The sequence below is a fragment of the Monopterus albus genome, unplaced genomic scaffold (assembly GCF_001952655.1).
Source record: "Monopterus albus unplaced genomic scaffold, M_albus_1.0 scaffold56.1, whole genome shotgun sequence".
Lineage (NCBI taxonomy): Eukaryota > Metazoa > Chordata > Actinopteri > Synbranchiformes > Synbranchidae > Monopterus > Monopterus albus.
The window spans coordinates 1,138,149-1,164,584 of NW_018127936.1; the positions used below are offsets into that span (position 1 = coordinate 1,138,149).

General features: G+C 40.1%; 2 protein-coding genes across 7 annotated transcripts in view; one reads left to right on the forward strand and one right to left on the reverse strand.

Annotated features, from left to right (window-relative positions):
* Positions 1-6: 6 nt before the first annotated feature.
* On the reverse strand, positions 7-22,922 carry agtpbp1 (ATP/GTP binding carboxypeptidase 1). 3 transcript variants are annotated; one of them, XM_020602403.1, is made up of 27 exons: positions 22,834-22,922; positions 20,833-20,891; positions 19,574-19,704; positions 16,198-16,265; positions 15,739-15,802; positions 15,272-15,418; positions 14,874-15,005; positions 14,579-14,672; positions 14,402-14,439; positions 13,889-14,097; positions 13,596-13,773; positions 12,433-12,545; positions 11,491-11,607; positions 10,462-11,240; positions 10,160-10,243; positions 9,829-9,918; positions 9,187-9,335; positions 8,763-8,850; positions 8,056-8,200; positions 7,466-7,616; positions 6,541-6,721; positions 6,211-6,340; positions 5,592-5,723; positions 5,109-5,285; positions 3,812-3,963; positions 557-741; positions 7-331 (listed from the first exon to the last, which is right to left on the reverse strand). In XM_020602403.1, exons 2-26 carry the CDS (start codon positions 20,862-20,864, stop codon positions 564-566), a joined length of 3,759 nt encoding a protein of 1,252 aa, XP_020458059.1. In that variant the 5' UTR covers positions 20,865-20,891; positions 22,834-22,922; the 3' UTR covers positions 7-331; positions 557-563. The 3 variants fall into 3 exon arrangements, with proteins under 3 accessions (XP_020458059.1, XP_020458057.1, XP_020458058.1); XM_020602401.1 differs by having other exon boundaries at positions 7-335; XM_020602402.1 differs by lacking the exon at positions 22,834-22,922 and adding an exon at positions 22,653-22,816 and having other exon boundaries at positions 7-335.
* The window catches only part of naa35 (N-alpha-acetyltransferase 35, NatC auxiliary subunit), an 11,311-nt gene continuing 7,769 nt past the window's right edge, over positions 22,895-26,436 (forward strand). The window contains exons 1-6 of one of the 4 annotated variants that reach the window (XM_020602406.1): positions 22,895-22,980; positions 24,267-24,395; positions 24,511-24,544; positions 24,899-25,013; positions 25,194-25,268; positions 25,528-25,695. In XM_020602406.1, the coding sequence (XP_020458062.1) occupies positions 24,275-24,395; positions 24,511-24,544; positions 24,899-25,013; positions 25,194-25,268; positions 25,528-25,695 (513 nt within the window). In that variant the 5' untranslated portion in view covers positions 22,895-22,980; positions 24,267-24,274. The other 3 variants (XM_020602405.1, XM_020602404.1, XM_020602407.1) reach the window with 3 other exon arrangements.

The following is a 26,436-nucleotide window of genomic DNA, read 5'->3' on the forward strand; positions in this document are numbered from 1 at the left end:
TTATAGAACAGCATCACAGGTGAGAGGGGCTTCAAACACTGTAGCTACAGAAGCCACTGCTTCTGTTATACCACAGCAGCCTTGTCAGATAGCTTCAGTGCAAGATCATTAAGGTACCTGCTGTTGCTGCACTAGCTAGCTATGTGTGAACTGTGTCCGAAGTTAGGGGTTTCACTTCATGAAGGCTTTATACAATGGTGAAAGCTGGAAGCATCCTTTGAAATCCAACTTGCTTCTTACTGAGGGCATCAACCAATCTGAAACAAAAGGCAGGTGGTGTACGCACCTTCAGGAGCAACACAATCACCTCCGCTGGGTCAGCAAAATCAATCTATCTGGAAAAAAAAGAGCACGCAAGTGATGCCAAAGTAGCTTACATACCATCATAAAGTATCTATGGCCATGTGTAAATCTAAGCTATTTATTCACCAGTCAAAGTGAGAAATGTAAGTTTATAATGTTTAACCTCTGATTTTCTTTACATTTAAGATCAGCAAACAATCCAAGCAATGGCCAGTTTTAAGCTCAAACTAACAGGTGCAGAGGAGATAAACACCTCAGCGTCAGACCCTGTGATTTGTCTCAGAATCCGACAGCTGATCGAAGTGATCAGGATTCTCATGGACTTCGCTGCCATGCTCGTTTTCAGGCTCTGCGTCCTCATCGTTGCTCTCTGCGCTGTAATCTATCGCCTCCAGAATGGACGGCTCATCTTCCTCCATCACATAGGTCGTGGGGCAGCTAATGGGTAACAACATAAACAAACATTATCACAGGCGCCACTGTAAGTTCATAATGTGAATAGACAGCTAAAGGTAAAACTCTGCATCTATATCATGTCTACCTTAGATGACTAGAAAAGCATCACGATGCCTAGAGAGGGTTTAAATCAGAAAATATGTTTCTGCATGCGTTATTTTGAGAAACCATCTACTGTATAGCATAGAACTGTCATGTAACGGTCACTATATGAAAGTAATAGCTCCGATTTCACAGATTTCAGAGGAAAACACGCAAGAAAATGCATATGTAATGGACGTCATGGTCTTTAATAATGTACTGTTGAGAAACAGATTTCAAAACACAACTCGAAATATGGTATGGGGCATTCATTCAAAATGTATGAATATTAAAATGGCAGTTTATTTGGATGCATATGATCTTTGCTTCGTGTGTTTAGTTGGGGGGAAAGGACAAACAACAACTCTGACAGGGAGCCTGTGAACTTACAGCACAACCTGCCATTATGCTCTAAATCCAAAGTGCTAAAGTTGGCAGCTGGAGTAGCTCTAAACTCTCTGAGCTCTATTTCAGCATTTACACATTGTCTGATCAATCGGAATACATTGTCAGAACTCCTAAAGTCATCGAGTAGCTGGAAGCAGAATAGCTGACATTTTTGTTATATAAATTACTTAAAACAATGAATCAATTTTCTGTCATTTTACTAATTAAGTAATCGTTTCAATTTTCATTAATAGCAAAACAAAATGATCTGAAATAAAACAGACACTGTAGTTCAAAACTTCCCAACAACACACACCAAATATACTGTATTATATTGCACAGTACATATTAAAATTTTATTTTAAAATCACAACAAAACTGAGGCGGCTAACAAACTTGTTTTTGTGTGCTCTGACTGGTGAGGTTGCTTTTTTCCCTGTGGGTCTTAATGGTTAAATGGTTGCTGGTTCTTTGAGGTTTTAGTGGCTTTAGTGGGTTTTTAATGGTGTTAATGGTCTGAAATGTGATCCCGGGGAGAGAGTCGATCAGGGGGCTCAGACAAAGATCTCCCACCAACCTCACCAGTGTGTGAGTGCAAGAGAAATCTTACATCAGTATATGTGCAGTAAATGTATGTGTATGTGTGTACTGATGTTGATGGACAGCATGTTGTCCAAACTGAAAATGGGAGTTGTGAATCATATGCCATTATTGAAATACCAAACCCAATCTCTCCTTTTTATTTAGGGTACATTTTCTATACCCATCAACTGCAGTCATCATCATATATAGTGCAGTCCAGATCCATATATGTACAGTACATTAATGCCCCAATTAGCTTCACTCACATACAGATAAACCTCCACATCTCCAGACCACATTGCTCTCTGGTTTACGCTAACACAAACACACCCGTGCCCGTATCCACCCTTTTACGCAGCCTTTCAATGGCCAAGATATCATTGCTACGATGACCTATTAAATGGTAAGTGGTGCCATACCAAGGCCCACGCATTAAACCATAAACCAGAGATGAGAGCAACCGATCCCAAAGGACACTCACGCAAACACGCACACAAGCACCAGAACACTTTTGGAGTCCCTTAATGATCAGACACATAAATAATGAATGAGTGTATCAAGATGAGAGTAGAGTATATCACTAAAAGAGAGACTGGGAGACAGAGAAAGAGACGTGAGCATTAAGTGGTTTTGAGGAAAAAGCCAAATCAACTGTTTTAACACTTCTTTGGATGAGAGAATGCTGACAAAAAAACAAACAACAAAAAAAAAAAACCTTAGTGACCACAGCTTGGGTTTGATTATTTGTGGTGTTAAACTGAAGTACAATCTAACCTGAGTGGACCTAATATTACTAAACGGGAAGTTTAAATAGAGGTGATTAGACACTGTATAAAGCAGTGCGGTGACTTTTCAGGATGAGGAAGAGTAGTGTGGCTCACTGACGTCATTTCTTACAGTATGGATGAAGACAAAAACTTCAGTGCAACTTGTGTTTTTGAAGAAGTTTCTCTTTAAACTTGGATGACGACTTTCCTCCTCTTCCTTATTTCTTAACTGTTGTGCTCTGTTTTGGATCCTCTTAGATCATCAATAAGGGTTTTTCTGATTAAAAATAGTTGGTTGATTTTGCAAACTTTCTTACCCGTTTTAAAATTAGAGCACCAGTGACCATAAATAAGAATATAAAATTCAAGTTAGTTAGATTTTCTAAGAGTTTTTTTATATTGTACCATGGGAATAGCAATATCACAAAAAAAAAGACAAGGAGGAGAAAGTGACTAATGAATTCATTCTCTTACATGAAGCAAATATGATGTGATGACTTATAAACAACGTTGGGATACGGTACACTCTACTGGTTTTGTCTTGCAGCTGAATTATGACCACATTCAGCGCTGTCATCTACTGAATGCATAGCACTGAAATGGATGAAGACCTGCTCTGACACTGATCACTTTAACATACATCTTGCTAATATATTCCAACTGCAAGCGACTGTGTAGGAAGGCAGTGTATAGTTTGCATGCTCCATGGGGATTTACAGTAATCCACACGATCTTGTGGGTGATTTATGTTCTATGTTACAAAAATTAATGAGCTTGCTGACAACGATTTGTATGCAATCCCCCCTTTCACTCCAGAGTTTTCATTATATTCATCACACGTTTGTTTCTAGATCCTCAGAGGTGGAGCCAGCGTGACAATCACACCGTTGAGTATTAGTGCCAACAAGGATGGTGTCTGGCAGTAATGAGAGTGTTTTGTGCAGATAACGTGAAAAAAAAAGTCAAAAACAATTCTGTTGTTTTTCCAGGTAGACTTTTTGGCAACAGAAAACATTTTTGAAATCTAACATCTTGGGCAGGTTACATGAGGATAACAACACTGTCTTCTTGTTTCTAACAGATCAGAGGCTATCCCTCCCTCTGTGTATAGTTTATTTGTGCACTTTGTTGTGAATCTCTGTCTCTCTAAATGGCTGCACAGCATCTGTATGCACCTGAATAAACTGCGTGTTGTAGTATATGTGCGACTTCTCAACATGCTACACATGACTTACATGACTACTTTAGACTGTGTCCCAGTGATGTCACTCTCCAAATCCAGCAGGTGTTGGTGGTTATGGAGCCCTGTCAGCCTCTTTAGCCTCAGCAGACCCAAACAGAACTGAGCTCCCATCTCCTCCAGCTCTCTGGTGCCAATCTGAAGACCCTGGAGAGAACACGCATATACACATCAGATGCACATCAGAGAGAACTAAAATACAAATATTGTCCTATTGCACATACATATATTTTCAAAAAATAATTTCAACAGTTAAACAGAAATGAATGTGAAATAGCTGTGTTTATTTATTTTTTTAACAGCTGGTCTGGAGCCTGAGGATGAAGCCATTGTCCATCTTCAAACACTAATTCACAGTGCTGGAAGGTCCTTGCTTTAATAGAGAAACATGATAATGTATGTCATTAACATATCTCACACATTTCAACACAAACACACACCTACAAAATCTGCACAGCACTGTTCAATCACACAAGTAAATGAGTATTCATGCAAGGACACACACCCAGAGCTAACTCCCCCAACTCAACCAAAAAAAAAAAAAAAAAAATGCAACTCACGCACGTCAACAGAGCTACTTTATCAGTACATCCAAACTTGGCCTGAGTACAGAGGTATGCAGCCACAACTCTGCAGACATTAGTTCCTGCACATCTGGACAAATGCTTTCACACAGAGCAGTGGGGGTACTAATCAAAGCCAAAATAGCACCCAAAGACTGCCTCTGGATATGTTAGATGTTGACACTGGCAGAATCCAGAAGGAAGGAAATCAGCTGGGATGGAAAGAACAAGACAGAGAGAGAGAGAGAGAGAGAGAGAGAGAGAGAGAGAGGGGGAGAGGGAGAGAGAGGGAGAGGGAGAAAGGGCAATAAAGGGGGTAACTGGGCCAAAAGAAAGGATGCGAAAAGATCCAGGCAAAGCAAAGAGAGAAGAAAAAAAAAGACTGCAGTGCCACCTGCTGGACACAGAGATTTAGAGGGGCACCTCCCTCATGTGCAGGTGCACGAAACAAAGACAAAATAAAAACACCTGTACAATGCAATAAAATCAAACACATCAGCCTTTAATGTTATGTTTTGGTTAAAATTTTGCCACCAAGGAAACAGCTCTGGCTTATTTGTCCTCTTTCCCAAACTATGGCTCATTAATTATCATATATGTAAACAAAACATCCTAGACACAATAATAAAAGCTTTACATTAGAAACATCACAAATGCAGTATTTAAATATGAAGTTATTGTAATCAACTGCATCACAGTCGGCAGGTCTTTAAAAAGACACACCCTTACCTTATATTTGCCCTGGTCACATCCACAGAGCGTACTCTCCATGGTATAGCTGCGCTGTATTCCTATCTCTCTCCATACAACAACGCGGGCGGTCGACTCTTTGGAGCGCTCCACAACAAAACTACAGCTAGCCATGCTGAAGACTGGAGCAATCTGAGAGAGGATCTTAGGAAGCGCCTGAAGAAAACAGAAAACCAGCTTCTTTGTTAGTATTCTGCTCAGTGGAAAAATCTATTTTTTGCACTCTCAAATGCAGAGTGGAACAACAAACTGGCCACTGAATATACAGATCAGGGATTTAAAGTTAACAAAAGAAGGGTATTTCAATTCATACACTACACAGGAAAGATGGTGCTAATGGAAATATAAAGGTGATTAGACTGTTTAACATTCACTGATTGAAAACAGGGGGCAACTGAAAGAGAGAGGGCTAGCCTAAACTTTTGTACATGTTACAGGTATACTTTATGTGTGTGCATGCACCCTGTATCCAAGGTCTTCATGTAGATCACTGGATGCAGCACAGATATTGGTCTGCCAGACTGTCTCCTTCACACTGCAGCCATACATGAACACATTCTTCTTTCTGGAATGACCATGGTAGTCGCAGAAAACCTGTACATTCATGTACAAACAGAGACGGAGACACACACAGATAGAGAGACATATATACACAAAAAGGAAGTAGAAGGGGAAAAGGGCCAAGTTTAGAAGCTATATGGCAGATTTTTCACTGATTCCAAATGTAACTTCTCTCCTTTTCCAAACTAGTTTACTCAAGTGGTTAAAAAGGCAATAAAAACCTTATGTTAATAGAATACATCCATAATAATAATAAATCCAGAATATCTAACTGGTTCACACACAGAATAGCAAACAGGATTGCAGAGACTGTTGTCTATGGTAGCTTAAGTAAAACTAGTGTGGTGAATTTCTGTTGCGAAATGTAGGTAACATGCAGCCAAACAAAAAGTGCAGCAGAAATAGCACCACCATAAACAAGCAGTTAGAAAATTCTCTTTGTACTTTGCAAACGAAAGATGACGCAGCAAAGTGCAAAATGCCACAAAATCATTTAAGTCCTGTTTATTAGAGGTCATACCAGTGGAGCCCTTTGTATGTGAGCAAGGTACTGCAGCAGGCTCTTAGTATGGTAGATGGTGGGGTGGAGCTCAGGACTGGGGTTCTGCCACTGGCGATTCAAATCCTCTCCGCTCAGAGAACAGCGATGACTACAGCAGACAGGAGATAAAAGAAGGAGACAGAGTGGAGGAGAACAGAGCAACAGCTAAAGAGTCCTTCAAAACATGATTTTGTGTGTTAATATGCATTTGGTTATGACCATCTTGCAGGTCCAAGGTTAGCAGATGTGTAAGCTGTGTGCTGTGAAGGTGTGTTAATTTCTTCCCATCTCTACACTGTTTTTACTTACTTCCCATTTACAACTCCATCAGGGTTGAGCATGGGGACTATCTTGAAGATGTAGGACTCTCTCAGGCTGGCTGCCAGTGGGCTGGTGCCCATCAGGAACTCCAGCGTGCCCTTCATTACCCAGCTTGCGTTGGTCTCTCCAGGGTGCACTCTGGCTGATAGGAAGATCAATGGACGATTCCCTGAAGAGGGAGAAAGAGGGGTAGCATAGCACAAACACAAGCAGAGGAAGATGGAATTAGAAAAAAAAGTTCAATTTAAAGTTTTCACAGCTGAGGAACAGCATCAGTGCACTACAGTGGACTGCAAACCTACTGACATACCCTCATACCCCAGGGCTTTTCTCATGTAGTCACCCCAATGTTCTTGCAAGGTCCACTTACTAACTCTTTGACCTGCAAGAGCTCAGTTTGCTGAAGGAGTCGATGCTAAACTTGGATTATTTTGTTACACTGTTCCCCAAAGTCAAGAATTCATTTTTATGTTGTAAATAACAAATGACATTTGTCAGTACGGTTTGACTTGGGTGACAGCAGCCATTAAATGTTTACATATTATAGCTAATACCAGCTGGTATCTGAATATCTGGCAAAAACATATTTGAGCCAGTTTGCAAGCTGATGTGCTCATAATTCTGTTCTGGGACAAATGGATAGCAACTGTAAAACAATTAAAACGTATCTAGCAGTCAAAACACTCTGTGTACTGTTGTCCAGATCTCAATTTACATTTGAAAGTAGACTACATTGTTCCCTTATTGCCCTGTCTAGCTGATTGAGATTAGTTGCACCATGACTGGTGAAGCCACATAGGTTTTCCAGTTTTCCAGGCTATGTGACAGGCCTGAGATTGTTCTGCTAAATTATAAGAGTGATGGTGAGCAAATATAAAGATGTGTGCACCCACACCTAGATTGATTTACTTACTGAACTGACAGATGTGATCAGTGGAGTTGGACTCCGGCATGGCAGTGATGGTGAGAAGGGGACAGGCGTTTCCCCCCAGGGTTTCACACAGAACGTCCTGTCTTAGGTAGATCTGAGGGGTCCTCAAAGCCTCCAGTTTGGACAGGTGCATCTGACAAGGTAATGAGAGAATAGGAAATTACAGTTTTTACACTTCCATGTACTAACATTATTATCTACAACTTCCATTTTAGCACCCATCCCTCTTGAGCTCTCAATATTTTACTGCTACATTGTTGCACTACATTGTTATTAGGCCACTTGTGATTAAGTCATTCAGATTAGGCTTCTTTATTGTTGCTTGTATTATAAGCAATTATGCATCATCACTTTAGATAAAGGCTGACAGAATGCAATTATAATCACATAACTACTGACAGTGCACAGTACTTATCTGAGCTCAGATATGAATGATAAAACAATCTATCAGGAGGCAGTGCATAATAAGGTATTCCCTATGCAGAAAGTATAAGAGCTGACTATTTTGCAAGGAGCAAAACCAACTATGCAAACATTCTCTAGATTACAGCAGAGTGGTGTTGTTATACTACCTTAAGAGTTGAGTATGTATAAGGGTAATGATAGGCAAAGTAGCAGACATCATCCTTATGGCTGAAACTTGTGCTGAAGGTCAATGTGTAATAGGACTTTCCTTTCTGACCACCAGCTGCAATGGAACTCCTCGCAAAATGATTCCTATGGAGAAGGAAGAATATTTCATGAGTAAATGTTGCCCAATATACTGTAGCCCCCGGAACAATTACGCTTAATGGCTTATGTACAAAAGATCTGCCATAAATTATGCCTAGTTTATACAGTAATGTTCAGTTTTTGCTGACATTGAGGCCAAAATTATCACAGTGTTATACTGAACTACATTATACTACAACATATTTATAGGCTTATGCCCCTCTAATGTATGTAAACAGGGTCAACAAAAAGTGAACATTATAGGCAGTTTGTTGGGTTATCACCGGTGTGTGAATGTGTGAGTGCTTGGGTGTGAGAATGGGTGAATGGGCAAACAGTGTGAAAACGCTTTGAGTGCACTGTGATGCACAGAAAAGTGCTACGAGTACAAGACCGTTTACCATAAAATGTATAAACTACACTGCAGTGCATAAAGTATGGAAAAATTGGTTTGCTGCTTGAAAACTGTGATCCTACCCCTATGTAATTTTAACACTAGTACAAAAGGTAGATTTTTGCATTTCCCCTCAGTTTATCTCCAGGTCCACTGGATTTTAAGTGTACCTACTTGTAGTAACAGATGTCTGTTCCTGTTCGGACCCAGCAAGGCCTACCGCTGATCGCCCCCTGCACAGAGTACATAAGCACCTGCATGCCTACACGCACACACACACACACACACACACAAAAAATGACACAGAAGAGAAAGACAAACACACAAAAGCCACTGTAAGAGTATGTGCTTTCTGATGCTCAAGCTAAACAGTATCACACTGAGGCTTTTTCGCTGACACCTAACCTCATACTGTACCCTATACTACAGAATAACTGTAGGTCAAAAGGCGCTCTAAAATTCAACACAGTCTAACTTAATGCAATATTTTTAAAGATGGAATTGAATTCAATTCATACAAATCTTAATCATTCTGTAGGTCAGATGGAGAATAATGAACTGATGGGTGTTATCACACAGATGTTGTTGTGCGTCTCACCGTAGTTGAACTGGCTGTTTGACTTCTCACAATTGATGATGTTGAAGCGGTAAGTAGTTCCAACCCGCATGCCGCTCACCTCAAAGTAGAACCACTGGTGGTAGTGATTACTGTTGATGTCTGAATTCAGCACAAGGTCATACTCATATCTGAAGAAATACAAGATCAATTGTAAATGTGAACCCAGTCATCATCGACCAGTGATGTAACCTATCTTTTTATCTTAATCTAATTTCTGTAACACAAAAGTAAGATGTAAGTTATATGTAGTGAAATTTGCCCATGGTTTTAAATATTTTGTGATAAAAGCTGATTTAATTAAAACCTTACATCTCATTGTGGAACTCTTAAGGACAGTGCATATAGGCAGTATGAGACGTGTCAAAACACCGGCACTCATTATTTTCAATGAAAGCCCACACATCGGGAGTGAACTGATGCACGTCATCGCAAGCTGACACGCGTCAACTCTTCAGGACACACTATTGTCTTATTTCCTCGGTGTTGACGCATGTTGGTAGTCACGCGCTGAATTCATGCCACTCGCAGTGTGTGTAATGGGAGTCATGCGATGCACGTCGCCACCTGTATGCAGTACCCTTTACTTATTTCCTTTTAACTGATGTGACAATAAATACTTACTTCCTAACCTGAACTGCCTTCCTGAGGTTTCCAGACTCAAATTGAGAGTTGAACTTCAGTGATTCACCATCGTCTTCAATCACGGGACAGCTGCAACATGTAAAAAGACAATATTTACAAGGGATAAACATGAAGTAATGTGCCTTCTCAATATATGGATGATAAATTAAGCCAATATACTTTGGGAATGTCACAGCTCTCAACAAAATCAGAGAAAGGACAAACTGTAGTTTTGGTCTTTGGGATAGCACTTGATGAAGCACAGAGGACAAAAGTAATGGTTTTCGGTGTTTAATGTGAAGAATGTTTAGGTTAGCACACAAGAACTCACCTAGGAACATCCAAGTCATAAACAACTTTATCCAGGATATCATTAGGATGAATCAACCTCTCAATGTCCTGGAATATCTTAGACCTGCAGTGTTGGACCCACAAACAAACTCGTGGTTAATGTAAGTGAAAGTTAAATGCACAAATCTGGCTATATTAGATTCTTCTGGCATAGGAAACACTACAGTACAATACACTCATTTCCAGCTCTATTCTATTCCTTTTAGTTGTGTTAATTTCTGACACATACTTGAATGATGCTGCTAACCAATGCTAGTCAACAAACATATGATAATATCTCACCTCTGTACACCATAAACTCTCTCCAGAAGGGGTTCCCTAAATGTTGGGGCTACATGGCCAAAGTAATCTGGGTAAGCCACTTCAAGGTACTTTGGCACCGAGTGTGTTCCCTTCACCATCTCCACATAAAGGTCAGGGTCATGCAGTGGAAGAAGGAGAGCTGTGTCCGGTACCTCCAAAACTCCTCCTTCCCCTCCCTCATCCTCAGGACCCTCAGAGCCACAATCTGAACCCAAGTTACTGCCTCCTCCTCCCACACAACATGCCGTGATACCTCCCAAGAGCAGAGGAGACTGTATGTGTCTTGTGGCACTGACTGGAGAGTCTTCTTGTCGGACTCCCTTTATTCTTTCTTCTGCATTCTGAGCCAGCTCCTCTTCTAGAGAGACGCACTCTAACACATGTGCTAGTTCCTGTTCTATACTCTGTCCTTGAGGAGGAGGCCTGATGGGGGAGGACAAGGTTGTAAGTCCATCTGTGGAAGGAATGCGGTTTTCCTCTTTTTTGTCTTGGTCCTTGGTGAGGTGGATGGTGTCTAGTTCGAGTGGTGTTAGAGGAGCAGGGGGAGGAGTGGAAGCAGAAGGAGACAGCTGAGTGTGTTGTCCTTTGGTAGAGTTATATTCCTCCTGAGACCTTGCTACAGGGACATGCTTTGGTGACAGGGCTTGAGCTGTGGGCACTATGACTGGCTGAGTGCATCGATATGAGGCTGATGATGAGGAGAACAATGATGATGAAGACACTGTAGATGAACTCTTTGAATATTCAGAGTTATACACCTGCAGGAACAAGATATATCATCTCAAACCGTTTTTTTTTTTTTAGATTGACCAAACTTTGACAAGCTAGAATAGTTACTATGAGTCAGTAAGGTTTTTAGTGTTTATGTTAAAACTATATGAACATACAGCCAATTGATAAATACCCAAAAAGACAAATTATACTTAGCTTAAATTCATTTTGGTTTATATGTTTGTCTTGGTTTATTTTTGCTCTTATATTCTGTCTCCATGTGCCCAAAATACTGACCTGAAAGTCTTCAGATAGCTCCAGAAAAAACCTCTCATAGACCCTCAACTCCTCAAACGGACGGCCAGGACTTCTTTTGGGATGTAGCTTGTTTAGGTCTGTCTCTATGTCATCATTCTGATTTAAAGGAGAGAAACGGAGCACACATGTACATTTAAATGTTTAATGTTAGCCTGCACACTATGCAGGTGTACTGATGCTCAGCTGTGCTTTTCTCTTATGAGATGGAGGAAACAAGTAATACAAGAACTACAGCTAATGAGAACAAAACAGAAGTGTGAATCTTCTGTAAAGATTCCAAAATATACATATTTTTGTGCATGGCTTGCACTCGACATAGGTGGCCCAGTATTTGTGTTTGGTTTGGTGGGGGTTTCGTACTACTTGAAAAGTGCATGGGGGACAAATTCCTCTTACACTGTCGTAGGGAAGAGCAATGTTTAGATTAAATCATTAATTGGTAAATGCATATCAGAAATGGGTGACATGTTTGACAGTGAAATGAGTGTTAGGCACTGGCTGATGGGGTATGACTGCCCTCTACTGGAGATATAAAGGAGTACACCTGGACCGCATTAGTAGCTTCAAGAAAAACAAACACTTCTCTGAGAAATTCTCTCCTCACATGATACAATGTGCAGAGATTCAACACTTTGATTAAAAAAACCCAAATATTAACAACAGTACACAAATGAGTTATGTAATTGTGTAAGCTTTTAGTCAACTAGGGCCAATTACATTAACAGCGCTGTGTGAAGTTTAATCACATTGTAAGAATTCTGTAAAAATGCTGACAATGTAAATTACTCAGGTCTACACTGCACTGCCCCTATAAACTGTCCACCACTGTCACACAGAGGAAGGTAACAATCTTTTGAAAAGTTAAGTGTAACATGAAACTCAACTGAAATAGGGTGTGTACATGTCAGTGCTGAGTATTACCACAGCACGATGATCCTTCTCATCCTCCTCGTTCTCAGTATCATTCTCTGTGTCTGCCTCTGTCTCCTCGTTATCGTCACTTTCATCCACCACATCATCCGCCACATCATCCACTGGGTACAACACACACATAGAGGTTAATAGGTGACTGTCCTTTGAACTGACATACTGTACCGTTTCTTCCCCAGCTAGAAGCTCATTATTTTACAAAATGCGTGTAGGACTAGTGGATAACATAATATAAGCATAACCTGTTTTGGTCGCCGATTCTTAATACTTTGAAAAGAACCGAGAAAAGGTTAACTAAAAGATGTGAGCAGCCATGACTGAGAGATGAGTGAGAGATGTAGAAGACAAAAGAAATTCTGAATACACTGTATTTCTTCAAATACACTGTAGTGAGCTGGTGATCTCACTGACAGTCACTGTGCAGTTGCTTACAGTTATACACTGCTCTCTATGGGTGGGTTACTGGCATTACTGACAGGTTTCAGGGATTCTGATGAGTCATCACAGTATTGCACTGAGGGAGCAGCAATAAACTGGACTCCTCTTGCCAATTAGTCAAAGTTAAGGTGTATATCACAGTTTTTATGAAACTCCGATTTCATTTTAGAAAAGAAAGTGGTTCAAATATTACCAGCCTGTGGACACAATGTAGAAAGCAAATTAGTTTAGTACAGTGTAAGTACATCGGTCTATGGGTGAGCAAGCAAGCACTATGCAGTGTGCACTGAGCATCTTTATCACTAACACGTCATGTGTTGGTTTACTGAAGTTAAGAGTATGATGTGAGGTGAATGAGAAAGCAGTAGTGAGCGAATCTATGTAATCTGAGAATGGAGTTGTGTCTTACGTACGTCTTACCCTTCTTTGAGGGCTTGTTGCTGAGCTGATGACTTGTTCTTCCTGTAAGGCACATTGTGCGCAGCAGTGTCAAGAGTGTTGTCATTACCCATTTAGCTGGTCCAGGGATATAAGCATTGTTTGTGTGTGTGTCTGTGTGGCGTGAAGGATTAAATCTAGAAGCGATGACTGCAATAAAAAAAGCGTGTCTCTCTGAACTGATAATCATCAGTGAAAGCCGTGCAGATACACTATGATAAATTGGGGAACACTCTAGTTAAGTGTATGTGTTTGTGAGTGTATGTATATGTTCTCACCCCCAGGGAGCTGGCTATACAGCTGTGCCACAGGTCCTGCAGCTGGTATGTGTGGCAGCTGGTAGTGGAAGGTCGATTTCATGCTAGGCAGAGGCAGACGGTTCTTAGGAAAACACTTTCTCATGATCAGACTTGACGTGTTGACCAGAGGATCCAGAGTCCGAACTGGGAGACACTCCTACAAATTAAAGCACACAGAAAGTAGAGGTAAGTTGAGACCTAGATTGCATCTGTAAAACTCATGTGTTGTGTGCTTTAATTGCTTGCTATTTGTATGCAATATTCTCACTCACAGTGGAAGTTATGTAGAGGATTCTCATGCCATCAGCCTCTATGAATGCTTTCCTGCCAAGTTTGATGTTGGTAATGTTCCTGAGACAGACCAACAACCCTTTGCGAATCTGCATATGGCGATGCCGTGTGTCATTGCGATGCCAATCCAAGTACAGTGCAAGTAAGACAGGAACAAGACTGCCATCCACTGCACGGTGAGCATTTGTTTCTGCACAGGGAAGAGGAACAAGAAGAAAACAAGAAACTATTGATAAACACTTCACAACTGTGGGATGGAATAAAAAGAAGCATGGGAGAAGTGCAAAGAAAAACTGTGTAGATGGGGGAAGTTAGGGGTTAGGTACTGTAACTAGAAATCCAAGCTGAATGATCAATGTAAGTGTTTGCATTGGAACAGTCAAAGGGACAGATAAAGGGTTAATGATGATGGAGGTGAGAGAAGGCAGAAGGGAGCTACAGTATACTGCATGGACCCAAAGTCTGGAGGCAAATGATAAAAGCAAATTACTCACTGGATTTGAGCAGTGCTCCCAGTGCATCCAGAGCTACCCTGTTGATTTAGAAACAAATGGGTTACATGGCCTGTCCAACAAATGTCCATGACAGATGTTCAAAAACTGTCTGAAAGAGGTGAAGGAGATGGTTTGTTACAACACAGCATTCACACTGGCTCATTAACAGACACTCACTTGAGCAGACTTGTGTTCTTCTTGCTGTAAGGCACGACAATCTTGAACATGAGCTCCACTGCTCCATTCTTGCCCAAAGAAATAGCATTCACCGCTTTATATAAACAGACACAAATGACAAGATATTAGGCAAAAGCAGAAACCATCATGTATTACTGAAGAGTTAACAGTACCAATACAGGATATTTATCAGTTAGCTGAAATTCTGTACAGTTTCTTTACACTGGTCTGCTTGAACTCCAAGAGAGAAGAGTAATATTTTGAGAAGTGTATTTCAATGTGTCAGGTTACTTACAGTTGGCACAGTAAACCCTGAGAACCTGGAGGCAGGGCAGAAGCAGTTTGGTATTCTGTAGGTTCTCTTTCAGTAAGTTGACTGTGACATGCAGAGCTCCGCTCAAACGCGCCTTCACTCCAAACTTTCTGTCTGAACACAGAAGGCTGCAATGTCAGTATGCAAAAAAAGCGGTCACTAGATTTTCAGTGTTCTTGTCTCTTCTTTGCATCATACAGAGTTTTTGACCAACAGTGCTACAAAGCAATGTTTTAAGAGTTAACCCTTTTGCTTATGTCATGCACACACAAGAGGATACACATGGATGCATGTGAGCACATGGGTGGTGCAATTCACATCCTACTCCTGATTTCACTCTGTTATACTGGGTTTGTGTTGCACTGTGACACTGAGCACACCTTTTGGGCCAGCCTTGGCCAGTAGCGAGTGAAGCTGCAGCATGAGTTCTTCATTGGGAGGCAATTCTTTACTGGCAGTGATCAGAAGCTGGAATAATATTCCCGTTCCTCCTTTAGACACAAATACCCCCACCCTGCGACCTCTGCCTAAAAGAGAACACATTAATAAAACAGCCTAAATTTAATTCAGGATGAGAACCACTTCTACCAGAAGAAAGAACTGTAGGAGGTAGGAAGTCAGGACTATGTAGATGAAGCCTTGGAAAACAAAGCCTTAAAACATTGATATATTATCTACTACCACTCAACTGTTTGTGTAGAAATTTATTGTTTATGCTATCAGAATATGCTTACAACTAATTACACTCATAAAAAATATAAGTGAGGGGAGTAAATGTTGGCATCAGCCGTCAAAATCACAACCTGAACTGCTCATCAACTATGGAAAAAGCAAATAGTCAGCTCACCCACAGTCAGCAGCTCACTGAGAATGTACAGGATGTTCAGGGTGGTCTGGACATCCCAGAAGTTCTGTCAGTGTCACAGAAAGTACACTTATTGAAACAACATAGTAAATTACAGACTTTTGAGCAGTTACTTCTTTGCCTTCACAAATGCTTCATGTCATCCATCCATAATGACCCCATTCACTAAGAACAAAACAAAAATGATACTTTCAGATACATTTAAACCCTCTGAGGATAAAAGAGCAGGGGTACTATTTCACTAAGTTTTGTGCAAAGCTATCATTTAAGCAAAGCTCCAAACATGGCTATAGGATAAATAAGGACAAACAGAGGTCAGCATTTCAATCTGCATATCATCCTGAACAAGCTCCATCAGAGTGTTGATACTTGGATACTATGAAGTAAGCTTAGTTTTACAGCTTTATCATGTAGTAAGCTGCTGTATCAAGTTGTGCTGACCTTCAGAGAAGCCAGGATGACCTCCATACCACTGGAACCCTTGGACATCACCTCCTTTCCACTCTTCTCTGTAACACACAACCAAGTAAAGGTTATCATAACTGTGAAGATGTACAATACTACATTTGTGCAAAACAGTTCAGTAGCCCCTCGACTACTGAGCTTTGACACTACCCTCTTAACTGCCCAACTCAACGAGACATGAAATAGATAAGTCCTGCTACAACTCCTACTCGGCCCCTCTTTTCTTTCTCCACCTCCCCATCTCTTTAAACCATAACCAATGCTGGCTTCTAATTTAAGAGCTGACAGATTCCCAACCTCTTTGAACAGGCCACAGTGAGTGGTCCTGTCCTAAAACAAATGGAAACACAGAACTTATGACTTCTCAAAACCATCATTAACATTTACATAGGATTATTAGAAAAATATAAGCTGTTGCAATAAATACAATATTATAAAACATACTTTCATGTTGATCACTTTATATGGTACTTTTCAAAATCATATTAAAATATTAAAATCATATTAGAGTCATAAAAGCAAAAAAAAAAAAAACAATGTTAAATATAAGTAGTAACAATACAGAATTCAAAAGTGCAATTAAAATATTACTGCACTTTAACATAAAAGAAACTAAAAGTGCATTTTTAAGTAGGAAAGACAGATAGCTAATTATGATGACCAGTACACAATGCTTTTTTATTTAACTCAATACAAGCATTGGTCTTCTCTATCGATTGTAGTTATTAGTAAGCGAAGACTGGCTGCTAAAAGCAGTACGCATAAGTGTGGTAGCTATAAATGTCAGAGTGGTGGTTCTAATCTCACTTTCCATCCCCACCTGACCCATCCAAAGTGAAATATGAAACATAAGTGTCCCTTGAACTGCCATCATAAATAGCACTATTGTGAAAATCAATGCCTTTTTAAGGATTTTTAAACATTTGAGGGTGAATATAGTTTACCACAACCTGTTAAAATAGCTGAAATACTTTTTCCAGTACATTTCATCATTCTGGCCCCTACCTGCTGGGTGTGGGGAGGCAACAGCATTACAGTATCTCCTGGTATAGTGGTACTCCATTTCATAACAAAACTCTCAAAATTCTCCAAAGATTTGGCAGAAAATATGTCCTATTTTCCAAAATCCCCAGTCCACTGCCTCTGGAGTCCTAAACGTTTACAGTGCACTCTTAGGTTTGGCACACTATGGCATATGAGCTGAAGGGTGAATCTCAGCACTTCAGTGATATTTTTGTATCCCTCGTGGCTAGAACTATACTTGTCAGTCCTTTTGTCGTGTGCAGCCCCTCCCCTGCAATCGCTTTTCTTTTTTCTTATCATCCTTGTTCTTTCTCTTGGTATCTCATAATTTCACACTAAGCTCCCATGACCCACAACATGAGACAGGAATACAGAAAAGTTGAGGCTGCAGGCAGGGTGTGACAAACAGCCAAGCAGCAGATGAGAGAGGAACAGCTGATGTATCATGTTTGGCAGGGTCACAGAGGGCCTTTTCCACTGTGCCTATCAGTCATGATGGATTATAAGAAATTATGGTAGGAGAAAAGATATAAAAAAAATTATGAGAGGAGGAAAGACAAAATTGAAGAATGAGAGGAAAGGAATTCAGAGCAAGTTCAACGCTTGCCAGCAGGTTTAAAATACTTATATAATGATTCAGCAGAATTGTTCACACAAAGACTCCACTAGCATTCTACACTCAAAACATTCACACTGCAACTGCACCTAAATGAAAACCACCAGCTGCAAAGAAAACATAATATAAGAGGTACAAACAAAAATATAGCATTTACTGCTTCACATCCAAATACATGCGGTTGAAACCAGGATTTTCTCGCATCTCCGAAAATATAAGAGCAAATTTCCAAACTAGCATTACAGTGCCTTGCAAAAGTATTCATACCCCTTGAATTTTTCCACATACTTCACATTACAACCACAAACTTAAATGTATTTTATTGGGATTTTATGTGATAGACCAACACAAAGTGTCGCATAATTGTGAAGTGGAAGGAAAATAATACGTGGTGTCCCAGATGTTTTACAAATAAAAATCTGAAGAGTGTGGCGTGCATATGTATTCAGCCCCCTTGAGTCAATACTTTGTCAAAGCACCTTTCGCTGTAATTACAGCTGCAAGTCTTTTGGGGTATGTCTAGAGACATACCCCAAAAGACTTGAATGCACTTGTAATATGGAAAAATTCAAGGGGTATGAATACTTTTGCAAGCCACTGTACTTGGATAGAATGACCACATATTCTAATTTATGTGGTTACTTTCTCACCTGAAAAAAGTCAAAATTCAATAAAGTGGCATAATACCAGTGCGCGAATGAAAATTACAACAGCTTTCAGCCTGGCCCAAATCTTGGTTGGCAGGCAGTGCAATCTGGAATCAAGATGGCTCGGGCCCAGCTATCACTGAACTCCATCACAGCATATGTGCATAAAGTTGAGCTTTCCCCAACACTGGGCCTGGGTCTTCTGGGTCTTCTCTCGTCTATGTCTCGCACAGCAGGGTGTACTGAGCGTCAGCACTCGGTTTCCATTGACAATGAATGAGTAGCTGTCACTAGTCCAGGGCATTACCACCATATGTGTAACATACCGAAAATTTGAATCAAGCTCTGTTGTGGCTAATGTAGACACTATGTTTCAGCAAAGAAAGAAAATGTGTGAAATTAAAAACAAAAAAACTCTTGTTCTGCAGCATTTTAATACTTTTGTCAAGTGTCCATTGTGAATGCAACAATATTCTAAGACTGCAATAATAAATCAGTGGACTACTCTTAGATCTACATGCACTATCTGTGCCTTTTGGGGTGTGTCCTTAATGCTAGGTAGGTTGGCCAGTATCAACCTGAACCTATCATTGCTCTGACCTGGTACTGTGAAGAGTATACAGTGTGGGTCACATCATATTTATTGGCAATGTGTGCCTGGTTGTGTCAACTGCATTATATATTGCATATTTAATAAACAGAAATGGTTTAATTCTTTACACTGTAGCCCAACTTACTGATTTGTAAATTAATGTTACTAAAATACTTTTTTTTTTTTATTACATATAACAATGCAAGAATAGTATGCAGGTGTGAGGCACTGCCAACAATGCAACACAAAGCTAATGGTGTACTTCATTACAGTAGCAAATATCAAGAGGTGACAGCACTGACCACTGTTGAAATAATCACAGTGAATCTAAAGATATCACCTTTGATCAGCTATTATTTCTTGGTCTCTGAATAAATAAAGTAATAAATGGAAAATACTGGATTCTGACTGATCTATTGCAGAGATTGAATACAGATGACTGCAAGTTATATTTGTATGTGTGTCTGCTCTCACCCTGTGTCTGTATGAGATGAAGTATCTTTGCAGTGACCTGCCGTGCTGTTTCAGCATCCTTCACCGTGGCCTCTCCATTAATCCTCTCCAGTTGAGCCAAGAGCATCAGTACCTTGGAGTTACTGGGAACACTGAAAATACACACACAAACCTTTCTGTGTTTAGGAAGAATGTAACAGCATAACTTAATGTCTTTGAAGAAATAAGGGGCTGCGGAATTGCATATTCAAGTTTATCTGGAAAGATCGGAAATCAGCAAAACCAATATGCACAGCATAATGAGTCGTGATACTGCATTTACAACAGGGAGATATTATAATACATGGGCATGGGCAAAAAGAAATATCTGTCATGATTTCCTGCTCCATGCGTAAGATTATACTGTAAGAGAAGGATGGACCCATTGAATCAGTCGGTTATAGTAGCGACCGTTAGGTGACGCTGGAGATAAACAATAAATATAAACAGCCCCCCCCCCGCAATATGCACTCATATATACAGAAAGAATCAAAAACCAACAAAATTAAACTATAGATCAGTAATATATGCTTAAATACCGCTTCAGTCTGAGTTTAAGAACTCAATTCATTGCTCAATTCACTTTAATAAAGCTGACTGTTGAGGCGCTAGGAGACTGCCTCACTATTTCTGGAATACTGGCCCATCCTCCTCTTATCTTAGTTCAGTGGTACTCAGCTGGAAACACAAGGCTAGAGGTCAGCTGTTGGTGCAGCAACGGCAACAAACATGAGAGAGGGAATCAAAACTCTGTGACTGTAACCCTGTAGAGTTTCTCATGTCCTTATTAAGAGAGAGAGGGAGATGGAAGCAGAGAGAGTCTATGTTGGTGAGAGACAAAAGAAAAAAACTGATCGATACTGTTGCTTTTAGTCATGGCAAATGCATATTGCTAGTTCTAGCTACAGTAGGTCATGTAATTATCTGCACACAGTGGTCTGTTTGTACATAATTACACAGCACACACACTCTCTCACACACACACACACACACACACACTGTGCAACAAGCTGACAAACAGCAGGGACAGACACCGATATAAATGGAGTTAACAGTAACATAGGACATGGCTGAATCCCATCAGAGAGAAGGAAAAGGTAGCCAGACAGAAAGAGAGAATATGTGAACACATGGTTGTCAGACAGAAGACTTCACAAACCCATGCACACATGACAGCCTTATGTGTTTGTGCATGCTCATAAATGTGCATTTATTTGCTTTGGAATATCAAAGTAACTCACCCTTTCTCTGTGGTCATTTTAGGTTTGTTCATTTTTGCCAAATCAACATTTCACGTCATCTGCAAGAGAAAGAAAATAAAGACCTCACTGGCCGAAAAGGACACATGTAAACAATATGTATATTATACAAATGAGTGAAATCATCCTCTGCTCTGTGTACACAAAATAGATTCCACTGAACTCTCTCGCTGCTGTAATCTCAGAGCCAAATAACAATAAATCTAAACTGCCCACAGCTGTGAATGTGTTGGTGTTAACTCTGTAGCAAACTGTATAGCGTATCGGTCTAGCAGAGAGTGCTGGGGCAAGTTGCAGCTCATACTGACTCTGGACAGAACTCCTATACACAGTACTGCCTGACTGAATTTACACTAAACAAAAGGGGCTGCATACATGCTGCAGATCTCAGCTGTCTAGAGACAAAGGGACTCTAGACGATGTAATTTGAATGCAAGGTTTGAAAAACTCATGACTAGCTGTATCACTTTATATCAAACAATCAGTCAAAGGTTCCAAAAGATTCCAAAAAAGGTAAGAAGGATTTACAACCACAGTTTGGTGCCCTGCATTCTCCCAAGAGTTTTAGATTAGGTCAGACTAATACTAACATTCATGGTTTGTGATACAGTGAGTCATAAACAAAGCTGCAGGAAAATATACAAAAACCAGTCAACACTACCAGTGCCAGATAAAGACAGACTTGTTTAATACATGAGACTTCTATCAAGGCCTAATGTGCTTAAAGCTACAATACGCAACTTTTTTCAAATATTTTTTGTTGTAGAAATATGCTCTATAACTCGTCTTTTTTGCCTTCTCCAAAGTGTTTCTGTAGGCTCTTCTGTGCACTGTTTGTGCACAAAGTGCTTTCAATGCGCGAGTGACAAGAAATGAATGAGAGCTTCCCTCAAGGCGCAAGCAAGACGCTACACCCAGCACACGCTACGCTTTTGGTCGTTGCCACTGCATGTGCAATGTGGCCAGTCGTGCCTCTAAATCTGATCAGCATATAATCGGAAATCTCGATTGACCTGTGACCGGCAGATCACACTGAAAACAGGCCATTTCCAATCTCTGCCAATTGACTGGTACATCTCGAGTGGGACTGGCCTTTCTAACCAATCAGATTTTCAGTTATTTCTGTTTGACCATTAAGTTTTGCTGCATTGCTTTTCTTGCAATTTCACAACAACAAATATCTGAAGACCTGGCAGAGCGTGGTGGAGAGTAGCAGATCCTAGAAGAGCATAGTGGAGCAGGGAGAGAGAGTGCTGGGAGGAGCACAGGGGATTGATTTGGACTTTCATGCTACCCTACCTAAAGTTACATACTGTACCTTTAAAAAGTTAGTAATATGCTACAAACATCTAACCAATAAAATACAAAAGCCAGAAACAGTACTGTGCAGGGAAATATGTTGAATATAACTTTTAATTTAAAATAACTTAACTAAGTTGGCAAACCTTCACAGCTTGGCTTTTCCAAAGCTTGCAAACTCAGACTACAATAGCCCATAAACCTTACCCTTCTGACTACAGAGAAATACAAGCAGATGACAGAAGCATCTAAGCTCACGCCTTAGCATATAAGGATTGAGAAGTAGCGCCGATCTAGTTAGAGGTCAGATGATAAAGAGCCTTGTATGTTATGGGTGGGGGGGTGCAACTTAACAGAGGACAGATAGTAGCCTGGTCACAATAACCTTAGGACTGCCTTCTTCCATAAACAAGAATTCAAACGCTGTCATAACACCAACCCACAGGATTGTCATAGTCGTTAGTCTATTATTAGTAAAATAAATAGTAAATCAGATAACCTACAGTAGCCGAGGCTGGTGGCTGCTGCACCTGCTGGGCTAGTCACTAGTTAACGGTCGCATGTCTGCGCCAGACGCTAGCTAACCGTAGAGTAAAATTACGCTAACACTAATGCTAAATAAAAACGCACAGGCAACGTTAGCTAAAGCAACAGGCATGTAACAAGAACGACGAGTTTGCAAACCTGTATAGAAAACAAACTGTTGTCCTGTTCGGGGTAGAGCGATTCCAGGATATATGGGGTTGCTACTATGCGTGAACGTTGCCTGCAACGCCTTGATGATGTTGTGATGAGACAAACTCGACCATCCCCGACTGTCACGGAATGTTAGTGAGTGAACAACGCGAGAGTACATTTCGTGTGTAGTTACAGGCGCACTTAGTACGAAGACAGAAAGCTCCAGAATTAGCAATGTATATCACAGCCGCCAGCATAATATTACTTCAAAATAGATGAGATTTTAAGATAAAGTTAAACGATTCACTGGGAGATTATGCTCCATCATGACACAAAAGGACTACATTTCCCAGGCTGATCGGGTCAGTGACGTCAATTTTATGCGTCAATCTTACAGCTTTCGAGGCGACTTCTATTAGCTAGGTTCATGGTTAATAGGAAATACTAAGGTACGTGCTAATTTACAACAAAAATACGGCTTTGTAGTGACAGTATTTGTGTTTTATATAGGTGAATAAATTGAATAATCAGTTCAACTGACAGTATTCAGGCTTTATTCACAGGAAACATCCACTGTGGACAACATGCTAGTATGACGTTGGTGATAGTTAGCAAACATATAGTTAATGTATTGTATCTCATTTTTTAATATCTTGTATCACTACGATGCCATGAACTGCATCCTGTTCTCAGTGTTTGTGTAACGTTTTGTAGGCTTGTCTAGACAGTAAAAATGTAGAGTAATTTATTGCACTGGTGTTGATTAAAATATTTAAATAGCTAGCGTTAAATAAGGAAACATTGGTACACTTTTGTGTATTTGTTTTTCTCTCAGTGAGACGCTTGTTACCGGTCAACTTGCTTGTTATTTAATGTTTGCAATGGTATGAGTCACTTTATAAATTCATAAGACGTTCACAGGTCTTTGTAGCCCAGGCTTAAGATAGTGTCATCGGGTTGTTATTTGTATCATATATGAAATATGTGTTTGAATAAGAAACCGTTTTAATCAATCACAAAAATGGCTGGATTAAATGCATGTTTGCCATCTTTACTCTGCTCAACTCAACTCAACTCAACTCAACTTTATTTATATAGCGCTTTACCACAGCCACAGCTGACCAAAGTGCTTAACATACCGTACAAGTCTAAAATCGTAACAGCATAACTAAAAATAAAAACAATAACAGTTGTGCTGTTGTTTGTGCTGGATTACTGCATGACCTACTGTCCGTCACCTGTACAGTTCCTACTGTAGTGAGGCACATTGTTTGCTGTAAGAAAGGTCTTTAGTCTGCCTCATTTATTGAAAACCATCTCATGACATGACCTCTTTTGCAGTTATCTCAAATCCTATCATGTCACAGAATGCCACAAAATATTTATAAAATGTTTGTAATGGCTAAAGATTTGTAATATTCTAAACACTTTGTTTTTAGTAGTCACCATGGTGATGAAGTCAGCAGTTGAGGATGATGATGCTGGCTGGGGGCTAGGCATACCAGAAAAGATGAAGAACAGTGCCAACTGGGTTGATATTACATGTGAATTCAAGAATGCATGTAAAGGTAAAGGCACTGTTATTAAATGTGTGTGTGGTTTATACAGCATACGTGCAGGTAAGAAAGGGGCTGATGTGTTTCTCTTTTGCTCTTTCTTTGTCCTCATCCTTTATTTATGCAGAGTTGGATCTTGGAGAATTGCTTCATGACAAACTGTGAGTATAATCCTGACAAAATGCTTTTTACAGGCTCACACTTTAAATTGTCAGTCCACTCAAATTGAATGTACCGCTTAGTAATTTGCTTACTCCCTCTACTTAATTGATTACCACTGTTTCAGTGGAGTTTTTATGTCCCAAAATTTAAGTAGTGGTTCAGTGACTTTATTGAAGTAACAAATAAAAAGTAATTGTGGTGATACACAGAATCCTTGTAGTTTTTGGCATAGATATGTTTGGTTATGGTCATAGTGGTATCTGCATCAGTCCTAAAATTGTCAGCACAGATTCATTGGACCTTGTAAACACACATATACAAAACAGACTTTGAACTTTCTGCTGTGTTGGCAGGTTTGGCCTGTTTGAGGCCATGTCAGCCATAGAGATGATGGATCCTAAGATGGATGCAGGAATGATTGGAAACCAGGTCAATAGAAAAGTCCTCAACTTTGAACAAGCTATCAAGGTACAGTACTGCTGTCTAATGCAAGAAGCAGATTATCAGGAAGTAATATACAAAGCCTAATTTTTCTGCTGCACAACTAAACATTATTGCCACATTAACTTCTTCAGTTATTTTTATTTTTTTAAATCTTAGAAGTAATTTCACCCACCCAGTTGTATTATTGTCTTATTTTTATTATAGGAAGGTGCCATCAAGGTGAAAGACCTTAGTCTTCCTGAACTCATTGGGATCATAGACACATGTTTCTGTTGTTTGGTGAGTTTCACTTCCTTAAACAATAAAGCACCTATTTCAGCCAGTATGTCAGGAAGGGTTGGAGGTTTGATTTTGAATCAACCATGAAGAACGGGCAAAATTATTGTCACAGTAACTCCCCTCCACAGAGATGTCAAGGTTAATCAGTCCTGGAAAGTCGGCACGTTGTCTAGATATTGAATCAATGAGGCCCAGGGGGAAACTCTGTATTCTTGTATGTACATTTCTGTTTACTTACTGTATATCTGCGTTTGTCTAGATCACATGGCTAGAGGGCCACTCCCTGGCGCAAACTGTCTTTACCTGTCTGTACGTCCATAACCCAGACCTGATTGAAGAACCGGCTCTAAAAGCCTTTACTCTGGGTATCCTGAAGGTGTGTGACATCGCTCGAGAGAAAGTCAACAAGGCTGCGGTGTTCGAGGAGGTAAGGAACTTTCTATAGGCTCTGACAGCATGTGTTCATCTGTCACACTGCACTAGTCAAGTCTGAAAAGAGACCTCCTCTATAGAAATCCTCCTCTAGAGAAATCCTCTATTACACAGGGATCACAGCAAACTGCTGTTATTGTTACCCTTCTTCAATGTGGCTTTTTTGAGTAAGCCCCTTTTACCCTGGACTTTAAGAAGCTGGCAAACTGCTGCTCCTGTGTTTCTTTTGCATAGCTGCCGGAGTCCTGGTACTAGAGGCGTGACATCCATGACATCCATGTACTTAGCGGGCAATTTGAAAATTAAACAAAAGGGCTGTTATCTGATTTTTTTTTTTCACATATTTATAAATGAAAATCAGGAATTATAGTAAACTACTATACATGCATCCAGTTTCAGGTCTGTGTATCTGTTTGAGGGCACCTCAGAACAGACAGAAGCATGTGTTTTAGCTGCATTTACACAAAGTCCTTCCCACAAGGTTGTGCAGAGGTGTAGCTGTGTTTATTTGTGCTTTAGAACATAACCACAGTGAAACAATCCCAAAATAATATTTCACTTTGTTCTTGCTGATGATTATGGTCATACTGGTATCTGCATCAGCTCTTGCATCAGTCCTAAAATTGTCAGCGCTGCTGTCAGACTTTAAAATCCAAGATTCATTGGACCTTGTAAACACACATATACAAAACAGACTTTGAACTTTCTGCTGTGTTGGCAGGTTTTGCCCGGTTTA

Bases quoted from the DNA above. Each gene is read 5' to 3' on its own strand.
- agtpbp1 (XM_020602403.1), bottom strand. From the start codon at position 20,864: ATGAACAAACCTAAAATGACCACAGAGAAAGG. The intron at 12,546-13,595 runs GTGAGAACATAT...TGTTGTACCCAG, and splicing joins GTATAGCCAGCTCCCTGGGG to TGGATGATGTGGCGGATGAT. The intron at 6,722-7,465 runs GTAAGTAAATCA...CTCCCTCTTCAG, and splicing joins TGATCACATCTGTCAGTTCA to GGAATCGTCCATTGATCTTC.